This window comes from Metopolophium dirhodum, chromosome 4 (genome assembly GCF_019925205.1).
Source record: "Metopolophium dirhodum isolate CAU chromosome 4, ASM1992520v1, whole genome shotgun sequence".
Taxonomy (NCBI): Eukaryota; Metazoa; Arthropoda; class Insecta; order Hemiptera; family Aphididae; genus Metopolophium; species Metopolophium dirhodum.
Window position 1 is genome coordinate 23,532,594 of NC_083563.1, and position 14,553 is coordinate 23,547,146.

The 14,553-nt window shown below is 33.1% G+C and overlaps 1 protein-coding gene across 2 annotated transcripts in view; it reads left to right on the forward strand.

The window, feature by feature from the left end:
• Positions 1-14,553, forward strand: part of LOC132943412 (transcription factor AP-4) — a 38,742-nt gene that overhangs the window by 3,044 nt on the left and 21,145 nt on the right. For both annotated transcript variants that reach the window (XM_061012398.1, XM_061012397.1), the window contains exon 2: positions 2,402-2,627. In XM_061012398.1, coding sequence (XP_060868381.1) covers positions 2,402-2,627 — 226 coding nt within the window. The remainder of the gene's footprint in view (positions 1-2,401; positions 2,628-14,553) is intronic.

The following is a 14,553-nucleotide window of genomic DNA, read 5'->3' on the forward strand; positions in this document are numbered from 1 at the left end:
TCGGGAAACAGGTGTTCTGGAGAAGTACATTTTTAACGAATAACCTGAATTATTTATAAAAGCTGATAGTTTCAAATTCATTGTCTTTTTTTTGTGAATGAAAACTGATGCATTGTATTTTCAAATTTGTTGTTTTTGAGATAATTTTACTGTTTAGTAGTCACATGTTATGTTTAGCAAGTGATATTAGAAATTGGAAATATTACGCGACTAAATAATTCCGTGATATTTACGTATTTACTTCCCAGGTCTTTTGAAAATTTAAATTATCGTTTACAAAGTGGCTCTAATATTATGGACTTATGTTTTGATGATTATTTTGAATAATAATCGAATCGGTAGGCAGTAGAGTATGGAATAAGTAACAGAATCGATAATTTCTTTTCGTTCAACCCCATTTCTTGGCTAAAAAAAATGTGGCAAATACAGGACTATTGTATATTACTGAGTTTGTATGGTAACAGACTAACACCAATCATTGTCGTGTACTCGTTTATATAACTCAGAACATAACCCTTCCGTTTTTTAATGTTCGTCTTTATCGCTCTGACATTTTAGTGTGTTACGATGAAAAGGAAATACCTAACATAATAAAAGCACTTACAAAAAAAAAAAAATACAAAATGATTGATGTATTTTAATAATCACTGCTGTCGCCCTGTTGGCTGTACAATTTGTTTTGGAATATTTTAATTTTTTTGGTGTTTAGTCAATACCATACCTATTACTTACAGATAAAATATACTAAGATCACGGTGTGAACGAATTTATTAGAAAACTTATAATAGGTAGGTATATCGATGGGCTTTTTTAAATTGCGTAGTCACCGGTATAGTACTTCAATTTCGATTCTTCGAGGAATATCAATACTTTTTACTGTGTAGAACCTACAGGTTTTTCTGTCTGGCATTTGCCCTCTACCTCTTTGATTTCTTCACGTTTTTTTCATTAGTTTAATGCTTATCCTACTCATACAATGTTAATTCTATCCAAACACTAGCAATGTTGGAATAGTTCTGGTTGAACAGATTATCTCTTGTCACCGGTTCTTAATTTAAAAAAAAACACTATAGTCGGGAGTATGAAAAGTAGCCGCTGATCCTCACGATTCTGAAGGTGAATTTTTGTGATAGTTTCACAAAATAAAGCGTGCTCATTTTGAAATAATAGATAATATAATTACCTAATGTATTAGAATGACGTTGTATACGAGTTTTAGTAACCCTGTTTTTCGAAGAAGAAAAAGGTTGCTATCATATCGAAAGCGGCCCCTTTTCATTCTCCTGGCTATAAAAAATGTCATTCTACCAAATTAAGAAAAATCTCGTGTTGTGAAATATAAGTCTGTATAGACGGTAATAATGTTAGCCTTCCCTAAGCTATTTCAAGTTTTACATACTATTATTATGTATACGTATATTCTTAAATTTAGTTGTAATTGTTCTATTATATTAAGTATACGAATTTACTATTATGAGAATACATATAACATTGACAGTATAACTATATTTTATTGTGTGGTAAAAAATTCACGCTCTGATTTTACTCTATAACCTTTTAGGCTCAAGCATTTTGCATTTTCGGATCCTATTGACTTTTATATTGGAAGGTGACAAAATTAGATTGCCACGTGTTGTGATGTTTACAGCGGTAAACGGTCACTTTGTACGGTCCATTGTTTAAAATGCAAAACGCAGAAACTTTGTACGGTCGGGTAAAAATGTAGATTGCAGAATGCGGACACTTTGTTCTATTATACATAGGTATATAGACACACATAGTACACCTTTTAAAATATAATATATTATAATATTAACAACTCATGACAAATTATATTAAACATTTTTTAATGTATGAAATTTTCTTCTAATAATAGGTATAAAGTTTTGAAAAATATTATCTAAAATTTTATTAAGTACAAAAAGTATCAAAAATGCTTATAATATAAACTATATACTATGGTCAATATTTAGCTCAGTTGGTATACGTATCAGCTATTATTAATATAATTTGTCATGATTCCAGACCTGATAATATTATAAATACTTTATAGGTATTATGTAGGTATGCTTTTATAGTTATATGTATATATATAATATAGACTAGTACAAAGTTTCCGCATTTCTGATTTTTAATGTTCGACCATACAAAGTGACCTAGAACCGTGTACAACACCCGCGATTCACTACATGTAATTAGGTTTTCTTTAACATCTGTCGTCTTATTGAAGTTTGATAATTATTGTTGTCAGCAATAGTACCTATTTCCTGTAAATTATCGTTATTGGATATCCATGGGATTTTTTTCGGAGTTAAACTATAAATCTCTTACACTGTAATCCCCCTCCCTCCTCCTAATACCGTTTCAACAATACTGATATTAAATTGATTTTTGCGTCTAGTTTGACAAACGCGTCTGAGGAAGGTGTGGATTCGCCTCCAACGGGACTTACACCCATCGTGGTAGGACACAGGACACCCCAGATGAGCGTCACTATGGAGCACGAGAAACGGATGCGCCGGGAGATTGCCAATTCCAATGAACGACGACGAATGCAGTCGATAAACGCTGGTTTCCAGAACCTGCGGACGCTCATACCGCATCACGAGGGCGAAAAACTCAGCAAGGTGAAAAAATAATAATTCTATATTATGCTTAAAAATTTACGATATTTTTTTTTTACTTTTATACAATATTAATAATTATTTTACAACAAGCGCAAGTGAAGATTAAATAATATATTATATTTATATAGACGTATAAAACATAATTATGTGTGTGTGTGTGTGTGTGTCCGTATTAACGTTATTATTTGGCGGCGACGGTGGTTTTTTTGTTTTTAGCGGTCCGAAAACGCCGCATCTCGTCGTCTCTTTACTATCGTTCTGATTATTATTATTATATTTTTACGTTTGCGTCGTCCTTGTCGATGTGTGTACACATAATAATATTATACGCTCAACGATTTCATTCATCGAGACCATCATCGGCGGCGGCGGCTCGAGTACAATAATATTACACAGCACACACACACACACACCCACCCACCCACCCACACTCCCGCTACAAGTACGTAACTCTGTAGTAGGCTGTATGTGTGTGTGTGTGTGTTTGTGTCGACGTCGGTGGTACGCGAGACTCGTGGGGCCACGATATGGGTGCCGCTGCAACGGGCAGTCAGCTGTTTATCTTTTGGATTATTACAGGGCGTGCTTGTGTGTGTGTGTTGCGTGTCTCGTCGCCCCGTCCGACGGACCACCGTCAATCGGAGGTCCCCACTCTTATTTTCTCGACGTTACGCCGTTTCGAACGACGACTATTATAATATCGTACGTCGTCGTCGTCGTTCGTACGCAAAGACCGCCGCCGCACACGCGTCGTTCAGACCACAGCTGCTGATGAATGCGGCGGTTACAGAATTATATACCACTCCCCCCTACCTCACTCCCACCAACACCGTCATCATCGCCGGTGTGAACATAGGCTCGCGAACCACTGTTGCCAACTTCTAATAATATTATGATATTATATAAAAAAATATAGTAGTAATAATAGAATGAATAAAAAACCCACTTCAAACGGATCTACAAACGCCGGTCGGGGATCGGCAAACGCCGTAGATGTATTGTAAATCGTGATGGTCGCCGGAGCCGTGCGGGTAGAATGCTAAGACGTAAATAATAATAAAATCATTTCCATTTTCCTCCCGCGTTTAGGTCACGACGGCTGCTACAACTCTGCGAGCACAGATCGCCGTCGTCGTCTCGGGTACCTGCGGCGGTGTCGGTTGGTGGTTCAACGCACTCGTTGTCCTTCACGCTTGTAGTTTCTCGGAACTGACTTGTTCTTCAGTTCTCCACTACTTTTTCGTCCGCCGTGGTGCATCCATTATTATCAACGCCCCCCACCCCACTCGGCGTATATCGCCCGACGCAATGCATAATAACTACTAAGTATTTACAACAGTACATCGTTGCGTCGATCGTGCATGCGTGAAGTTTCGTTACACATTTATTATAATAATATAACATAATATTAATAATAATATAATATACAATGTGAGAGCGGTTTAACGTTTTACCTGCGTCTGCTGGCATTGTTTCTAAAAATAGACGACACGTAGGAAAATATAATAATATACACGACGGTCTATTTCGGGGGAACATAATTAAATAATAATATATTACAATCGTAGCTGCTATTCGTGTACTTCCAACTGACCTACGGCATCCGGTGACGTGTTCTATGTTTCTATATAGTGTGTCTGAGTCTGTAACCCGTTTTATGGTCAAAGTGATCATTTCGTTGGTTAAAAAAAATAAATAAATAATAAACAAACGGATAGAAACAACTTCTATTTCGAAGCAGCGTCTCCGTCCCCCGGGTACGTGGCACATCGTCCATCGGTGAAGACATGAAGCTCGCGGGGTGCCCTTTCGGCGGCATTGCTAGATGCCCCACGCCCCGCGACGCTATCGATCCCGTCGCGCGGGTGCTGACGTCAGCCGACTGTACGCTTGCGCCCGTATGTGACGTCAGCGTGGTTACTACCACCACCCCTACATGATGTTTTTCGGCGGGTGTATCGACCTCGTGTTCTCCGTTTTCCGAAACGTTTTTTTCGAAAAATTGCGAATCTCGCCTCTCTCCCTCCCCCCACAGATTTCCAGTGCCCCGTTTGGTTACCGTGGTAACGCGTCTCCAATTTCTTCCTTTACGTTAAAAACTCCGATGTTCGCGCTCTTCACATTTTAATGAACGGTTATAATCGTCGCACTACTACTACTACTACTACTACTACTACTACTACTCTTACTACTCTTACTACTCTTACTACTGCTACTACTACTACTACTACTACTACCACTACTACTACTACTACTACTACTACTACTACTACTACTACTACTACTACTACTACTACTACTACTACTACTACCACTACTACTACTACTACTACTTCTACTACTATTACTACACTACTAATAATCATAATAGAATAAACTAATACAATAGTTCGCCGGTTTTCTATTTCTAGAAGAACCGTAGTGCATAGCGTGTTATTAATATATTATTTTTCCGTATGATAACGGTGCCCGGAGATTTTGATATTATGTGTGTAGAATGCGTTTTCGGAACGCATTCCTCAGCTGACTGGTTTCCACGCCATGTCGCGTCTCGGTATGTTTTCGCTGCGTGTTGTACGTACGTGTACCTATAGATAATAATGCGTACCATGCGTTACCTATACGCATTTACTGGGGGGCACACGGCGGAGAGAAAGTTGCGCGCGGGAATTGACCGACAGGAAATGACTCAGACGCGCGAGATAGATTTTCATTCAACGCATTGCCGCATATGGATAACCAGGCCTCGGGTCAACCGGCAACTATAATACACACATACCGTCTATAATATTATTATATAGTATTATACGCGCGCATTCCATTGGAGGCGGCGGTGTCGGTTCATACTATAATATTGTTATGTTTGTATAACGTATTATTGCGCATGCGCACATGTGACATGTTTACGACCGCCGCGTGTATGACGTGTACGCTACGCTCGTCCGTCGCGTGTGTAGTACTTACTACAAATATTTTAGTATGATAATAAATTATAATAATAACGTTACGGGGCCGGTGCGAAGAATCCAAAATTGCGATATCATGCTTTTTACTGTTGACTCTTGGATCGTTGAACTCGATGGGGTCCTTTTATAATTGCATTATTATTTTCGTTTTCGGGGCTCGTCTAATTTGAAAATTTAATTTTTCATGTCTGGTGGCATATAAGAAGGGGGAGGGAGATACTGCATTATATGTATATAATATGGTCGAAATGGGGTACATAATTGATTTTTGAAAACCCTTCAGTTCAGTCGGTATTTTTACGACCGCGCCATACAAATATTCATTTAATATCATGCTTAAGATACCTAAAATATTTATGTACCTACTTAAGTAGTTGGTACTTTATACGCGCAAGTGTTAAAAATATGACAATTCATTTTTTTTAAATCATCGTTGTTAAGCTTTTTAACGCAGTTTTTATAATATAAACATTATGAAATATTCTTTAGGAAGAAAAACGTAGAAAAGTTAATATAACTTTTAAGTTTGAATTTGTAAAGCATATCTATAGATCAGATATTGAATGTCGTTCTTTAGAAATTGTAAGTAGTTAATTATAATAAACATTTGAATACACATCGTATCTTTTCTTTTGGGAGATAGACCTCAACCATAATACTTTTTAACAACAATAGTTAAGGTATTATATTATAGTGTATGTTTGATAGTCAATTTATTATTGATAATTAGTAAAGGGTTTGGATTTAGAATCAAATGTTCTTATCTTTGTACAAATAAATTTCTCATACTATTATTTTAGTATTTTCATAAATGCACTATTTTGCTTTTTGGTGTCTGGTGTTTTTTTCGATATAAGTATTTTGTTTTTTGAGATAGGTATACCTACTTAGACTCCAGCTTAGAATATGGTACATTTATTTTACATTTGTAAAATAATTATTACAGTCGACAATTAGGTATTGTTATGAAAATACAAATAAATATATACCTGATAAATTGTTATGATGACAATCATAATACGACCCTCTTATTTATGGATATTACTTTTAACCTTATTAGTTATTTGGTATATAATGTTTATGCAATTTTAACCATTACGCTAGAGTTACAGCTACGTCGTCTGACGTGTCGAGTTGAGTTTGGTACAATACTGAAAATTTTCCGGTTTATCATGGTAGGGGAAGGAAACTATGATTACAATAACTTATCTATGAGGGATTCAGAATACAAAAAAAATACCCGGACACGACAGATGACGTAGCTGTGAATACAGCTGTATACAATATTTAAACTAATGTCGAAAAATAATTGTATCATAAACAATAATATTGTATTATAAACGTATTACACATGAGTAATAGACACAAATTTAAAATGATTTTTTTTACTACAATTCGTTTATGTTGTAACTCTACTCTATGAAACCCTAAAATATTATTTCACGGAGTTCAAGTGTCTTATTACCTTTTTTTATACTAATAAATATTATGTCTAAGCTTATACCTAATGTAGGTAAATAACATAACATAAAACGTTTATGTATTAATGCGTACTGAGAGAGCACTTGGTATATATCTAAACATAAATATACTTAAAAAAAAATACAAAATATTCTAATGAATATTAATCTTACGAAGATAACTTGTATATGCACACATTGCCATATTTGTTTTATAAATTATTCGTCAGACTTTCGCCATAAAATTTCTATCGAGAATAATAATATATAAATTCCTGGTTCCTGGTTTTTCAAAATATTTCATTTTTTAAAATCTTAAATTTATCTTGTGATTTTGTTTTTTTGTGTTCGCATATATTTTGATGTGTAGATTAAGAATTTAAATAAACTAAATTGAAAGATAATGTTTACTGAAATATAGCACTACTGTTGTGATTGTTTGTTGGGGAGGATATAAACGATGATACAGATTTATTCGGAAATCCTTTAATCTTTTCAGTCTAACACCACAGGGAAAAATTTGAAACAAGCTATTATTTTGCAGAATAACATAGGTGATTGAAAAATAAATGTTAAGTTTATTTTCTCCCCCTAATAGCTGACACCCGTGAATTGTCTAAACCAAAATCAAGCTTATGGGTACTTATATTCCTATATAGAAACGACGATAGTGTTCAATTTGTTTTTGGTGACTGCTACGTTAAATGAGCTTTTATATTAGCTGCTACAAACCCACATAATCGTTATTGAAACATGTATATAAGGTATTTATAGATACATACGTAATTTTATAACCAAGAATGTATTATTGAATAACATATTGTTACCTTTTATTAATTGCTCTTTTAGAATATTTTAGGTCAATTTTATATTTATGAAGTCCAAGTAGATATCTTTATTTTATGCATCTGTAAAAATGAGATAATTTTCTAAGTTCACATATTGTGATTTAAAACTATATATTTTTCTGTTTTTATTTTCTGTGTAAATTATTACTTGGAGAAACAAGTTATTACTTAATACTACTATATTACCTATCAAATAATTGTATCAATGACTTAGTAATGATGTAATAATCTGACATGATCCTCTTAATGATCAATTTGAATAATATAATTTCTCATTTAATTTTGCTCTGAATAATTTGAAGATTATAAGATCTAGTCCGAACAGACTACCGGATTTTGCCGTCTGTTTTTTTTTATGTATATAGATGTAGTGATAAATAGACAGTGGCGTTTTTCGCCGGTCAGTTCATCCAGTTCTCCGGCTCCGGCATATTAAACATTAATCGGATTTTGGCCGGCCGATCACCGTGGTCCTCCAAACGTGGTATGCCAGAGCCGGCGAAATGGGTGAACTATCTATTTAACTTGAAAAGGTTAAACTTGCCTCCCTAGAAAGTACTGTGTGCACTTGAATAAATTGTAATATTGGGATTTTTTAATATACTCATATGCAATAAATATAATGTGTACGAGTAACAGTATTATCCTCGTCAGGTTAAATCAAATTAATTATCTTATTATATAAGCTATATAACTTTTTCCATATTAAAGAATTGGCATCCATCATAAAAAAAACATTTTACACTTAAAAAATAACCTTTTTTATATTTTCATATAGTTCTGATTTAACAATATATTTCCGTTATAAAATATTAAATAGAGTTTACAATTTTACACCTATGATATTATCAAAATGTAAATATAAAACTCCACAAGTGATCTGGTTAAATCATTATTTTTTATTTAAAACCGGTTTTTGGTAGAAAAATGAAAATATTCAAATAATTACTTTATTTAGCTATTTCTACACTAAATTTATTTCGATTCTACACGAACTATAGTTTTTTTAAATTTATTTAATCCTTGCAACTGCTTTTACCATACCTATCTATAGCTAAATCTGCTATTAATTTTAAGGTTTAGTACTTTTTTTTATAGATTTAATTCAATGATCGGAATTCTGGTTATTGGTTTAGACATTTTCGAAATAGCTAACTTTAGTTGGCGTAATAAAATAATGAGCTAGGTATATTTCAATATGTATAGATAACATTTTATGAACTTGTTTTGAATATACCTATGTTTTAATATGCTTTTATGTTTAAATGTTACATTTACGTTGTATTATATACTATGTACTGTAGTATTATTCAAATGTTAAATTTTATATTCGTTAAATTATGGGTCGTATATAATATAATTTCTTAAATATATAATTTATCATGCTATTTTATTAATTGTTATATTATATATTTTAGTATTTCGTTTGAAAAACTTTTGTTAGAAACTAATAATATATTCTATAGGTATATAATTATATATTATGCACATATCAAATAGGTAAATATTGTGTTCAAAATGTATTGATTTTATCCGGGTCAGGCGCATATTCGTCAACAAAAATGCACTTTATCATGTCATAAGTCATAACAGCCACAACAAATGCGTGTTCATCGTTAAATTATATTTTGATATCTCCTATAAAACTGTTTTCTTGGATCGATGTTCGATTTGGAGGCTGTAACAGTTTTTGAGAACAATCATGTTTCATTACGTGTATTCTCATACATCGGTAACACGTGTTACCTGATATGCAAACATTAACATTGATAGGTACGACTTTGTACAAAAAACGACGTGAGCTTAGAGCATTGCTCGAATTGAGAAAAAGAGTACCATACAAGTAGAGGGACTCGAAAATATATACTTCCTACAAACAATTTGCGTCCCAAAATCGAAAAAGCTCAAATTATGTCTGATGTTTATAGAAAAATTAATTGGACGGTACTGTTAGATTATACCGGGCTATTTGAATAAAAAGAAAACCTAGTTCTTTGCCACCCACGTTTATTTGAGCACCGGGGCTGAACGCGCGGGAATTCGGTTAGCGGCTGCGTTTCATTACCAACTATATATATAGTTGGTATATACCATGATAAAACCCCCTATAATAATATCCTCCCTGGCGTTGACTGTCGCAAGTTCGTCGACTGCACCGCAGCTGATTATATCAGTAGCAAGTTTTTAAGTCGTCGTCGACGATCATCGCGCTTGAATTCAACATGTGGACACGTTAAAGTCTCGTCCATCTGCAAGAGAGAGCGGTGCTTACGTTTATGTTACGCACGACAGCGGAGGAACAGTCGTAGTAGAGTATATTTCGCCGGTCCCTCTCGGGCGTGGCACCGATCCTCTGTAATGATATATATATAGTATATGTGAGTACGCACGCTGTTATAATAAGGGATGACGAGAGAGGATGAAGGCGGTGGTGGAGGAGACGTTGACGTACAATATTCCCGAGTTACATGTATTATATTATTTATATATGTATATGTATTATTATTATTATTTTGGTGTGCGCGTGCGCGTATACGCCGGTCTGTAGGGCGGCGGCGCGATTCGATGTCGTGTGTAACCCGCGTGGCGTACAATATTATACGCGTGGTTATGCCGCCGCGTGTGTGGATATAGTAAACCGCCGCCGAGACGGGCTAGAGGGTTTTTATTGATCCGTCTGCGCCGCCGCCGCCCGCGCACCAGACTGCTATTTCCCCTCGTGGTGGCTGTTTTAAGGGCGTGGTCCCCGTGCTCTCCGGAGTTAGAGGAAGGGGGGGGGGGGTGAAAATAAATATAAAAAAAGTCATTTTCGGCATTCATTAATTACGACGACGCCTCCGCTGCCACCGACGAATGATCGATCGAGTCACGTGCGCCAAACATATTTTTCCGTCGTTACTTGATTGATGATTAATATTCGTAACGCGAGTTTCCGCCGGATCCCCAGATATAAATGAAAATTGAAAAAAAAATTAAATTAAAGGGGTCTGTCGCCCCCGCGCTCACCGACCTACCAACCCACGTAACCCGCTGTGTACTATCCACCCATTTAAATCCACTCGTTCCATATTTTGAAACCACATTTCCACAATAAGATGGTATATATTATAATATATGGTTTGCTGAAAATGGTAATCCTACGCTGGGACGTTTCCGGTATAATTGATTCCCCTCGTGTAAAAAAAAAACAAATTGTCTCCGTCCTTGTTGTTTTTAGGAAACGTTTTTGAATTGCTAACTTAATATTATGCATAAACTATTTAAGTGGTTTAATGATTTTTTCACTCCGTTTCAATTATTATAGTTGATTGTTATATGTACAGTAAGTTTTCGTTATGTTCATGTCAAATCTCAAATGAAAAGAGAAAAAAGTTTAAGATATTGAATTTTGGCATAATAAGAATTTACTCTATAATATTTATTTCGAAATCTCAAATCATGATTAAAAAACTCATGCTTCACTGTCTATAATTGGTTTTTGCGTATTTTTGTTTACCGTGTTTTGTAAAATAGTTTTAGAAATTTACATTTTGGATTTTATGTTTTTCTTTCGCATTTATTACACAAAATCATCGAACATGGTATATTATTTTTATATGTAAACATAATAATATAGTGTATTCAAAGTTTAAATATCTCTTAAATCAGATATACTTAATTTCCTTTAATTTTAAGACAAGGCTACCTATATGTTTACATGTACAAAATATTTTTCAATTAACCATACATGAATTTTTCATTATGTGTGCTTGGGTCATTGCTTATTAGTTTTACTTATTACTAATATTATGAAAACTAACCTTCTATACTACCCTAATGTGCAATATTATATTTTAAATTGTAATTAATTATATTCATTTTAATTATTAATTTCAAAATATATGTATTTGTGACTTATGTAGAGGTACATTTCTGTTTCGTATTGTTTTAGTAATTAATAAATATGTTTTCCTAAATAATGCCTTTTTTAATACCTATTTACATAAGTGTTCCCTAGATGATTTATATTTTGCTCAATTCCTTGACTAATATTGTTTTTCACAAATTAAATAATTAACAATCATATTTGAAATGTTTTAATTTTGTAAAGTCAATAAATTATAATTTATATTGTAGAATAAAACAAAATGTATTTAAATATTATTCACTTGGAGTTCATTGTGCAATTCTGGCTACGACTCAGCAATGCTTATATCAACACCATATAAAATTATTGGTTTTTATTTAAAATTACAATAGTATACCTATTATGGTTCTTTGAATTTATCATTGACATACAATTTGTTAGAATACAAATACAATACTTTGGTTATAGTTTAAACTTTAAAAATTAAATTTTTTAATGATTAAACTTGCCTAGTTAAATAGTTTGTCAATGTAGTGGTTACTTTTTATTTTAGATTTGTTTTCTGACGAAATAATGTAAGCAGTACTTGTAAGTTATAATAATACAAGCTTGAAATGTATTTTGGAGTTGTACTTATTATAATGATAAGAAAGAGAATATTTCTTTTGATTTTAAATGTATAATATACAACTCTAAGGTCTTGTTTCTAAAATTAAGTCTATTGTTATTTAAAATACACTGTATATTCTTTTATCATATACTTCGTGTTTTTTTAGAAAGTCATTATTTAACGTTTTTATACTTCAAAAGAAATTACGTTTTACTTCATTATAACTATTACTACATACCCATTTAAATTATTCTATTATTTGATCTAATTATAAATACAAAATGTGTTTCCTTGATGTAGTAACAAACTCTAGGGTTTCCAACTACTGACATCTGTACATATTTTAATCGATTTTCACGTTTCAAAAATAAATTACCGAGATCATGATTATGTGTGTAATATTATGATTGGATATTGTTGTATGAAAAACGTCTTATATCTTTATTCGTACCAATTTTTACAATTTTGAACAATGTTTTCTTTTAACGCATTAACGCTATATGTATTCTGTTTAGAAAATTTAACAGCAAATCAGTTAAAAAGTAATATATTTCCACGGACTTTAGAATATTAAAAACAATCAAACTATTTAATTTATTAAAAACAATTTTAATGTATTAATATTCTCCTACTATGATTATATTTAAACTTCTCCTTAAAATTCCGAATTTATGTTGTATACAGGTTGTTTAATGCAACGAATCGTTTTCTAGTAACTCAAAACATGTTTTATTATATATAGGTAAACATAACTCTGACCGCAAACATTCGACCGATTGACTCAAATATTATTACGTACGTCTATATACTATATAGCAATCACGTCCAAATGTCTGATCTGTATTTTGATCCACTTTACTATTTTTTTTATTCCATTTTAAGTTACCTATAAGGTTATAAGTTATAACCGTCGTGTGGTTAACCCGATTATGCACTCGCAGTAATGTGTTTACAAATCGTATACTTAATACTTACTATACTTTTATTTTAATGTTTTTCTTGTTTCTACATTATAGTACCTAGGTGCATATAGTAATACATTATGAGTATTACACAATATTATAGTATAGACACGGTATACTTGCCAGTGATAAGACTATCTGACTATTATTAGAACATTATTATTGTGAGCATAATATTTTGTTGGAGGAATAGCTATAATTAAATATTAACCATTCGTTGCCATAATGTTGTGCACCGCGCCATTTCGTTGTTTGTTTTTTCGTTATTGTTTGAAGCTGGAAATAATGTTTTTCGAATCGCAGTTTGAATAATACGACTACGCTAAATAGACGGGGAGAATTTTACTAATGTATTTCGATTCCTGGAAGATCATCAGTAACGAAACGATTCCAGGTCACTATGTATTGATCGTATTCCGAGAAAATAAAAGCATCTAATATTATATGGTGTTGTTTCACGTGTAAAACCCTGTTTTAAGAAATAATGAGGAACGGTTCAGCGGAAGTCTAGTAACCTTTTCATGGTATAGATATTGTATATTATTACATTATACCGAATGTTTTAAATAATTATAATTTGAAACGGTTTAACAAAATTATAAATTATGATTAGTACTTTAATAGTGTACTACTACTATTCAGAAAAACACCAGTTTGTATTTGAACTATTCAAGTATTCGACCCTTCGATACGGTGCGCGACGTGAAGTTCGTTACAGCACTTCAAGACTTTGACGTTCACGTCCTACACCATAGTATTATTGCTACGCACGTGCTCTATTCTCTCGGCCTGTAAATATTATTTACTGCAAAGCATATTTTACTGACCATTATTTTACCGTCTTGCCGATAACATCTTGATTGCGAATAGGGTCCTACGACGATAGTTTTTATTTCAAACGTATTACAACGGGCGTTTGATGCATTAAAATGCATAATATTATGTCTGCATAATAATAACATAATATATGTATACAGTGAGTACCGCTTAATGTGATCACATTGGTTCAGCGTTCAGGCCATTTTGATTCTATTAACCAGTTGATTCCATAAAGCATCTTTTTTTCAATATAATATTTGGTGGTTTGGAATTTTTATTTTTAATTCCAATACACGGTTGATTCTATAAAACAGTGATCTCATTAAGCGGAACTCACTGTATTATGATGCACACTGTTCAGTGTTGCAATTTTCGTTTAGTAAGTGAACCGCGGCGGTCTGCTGCAAAACAATA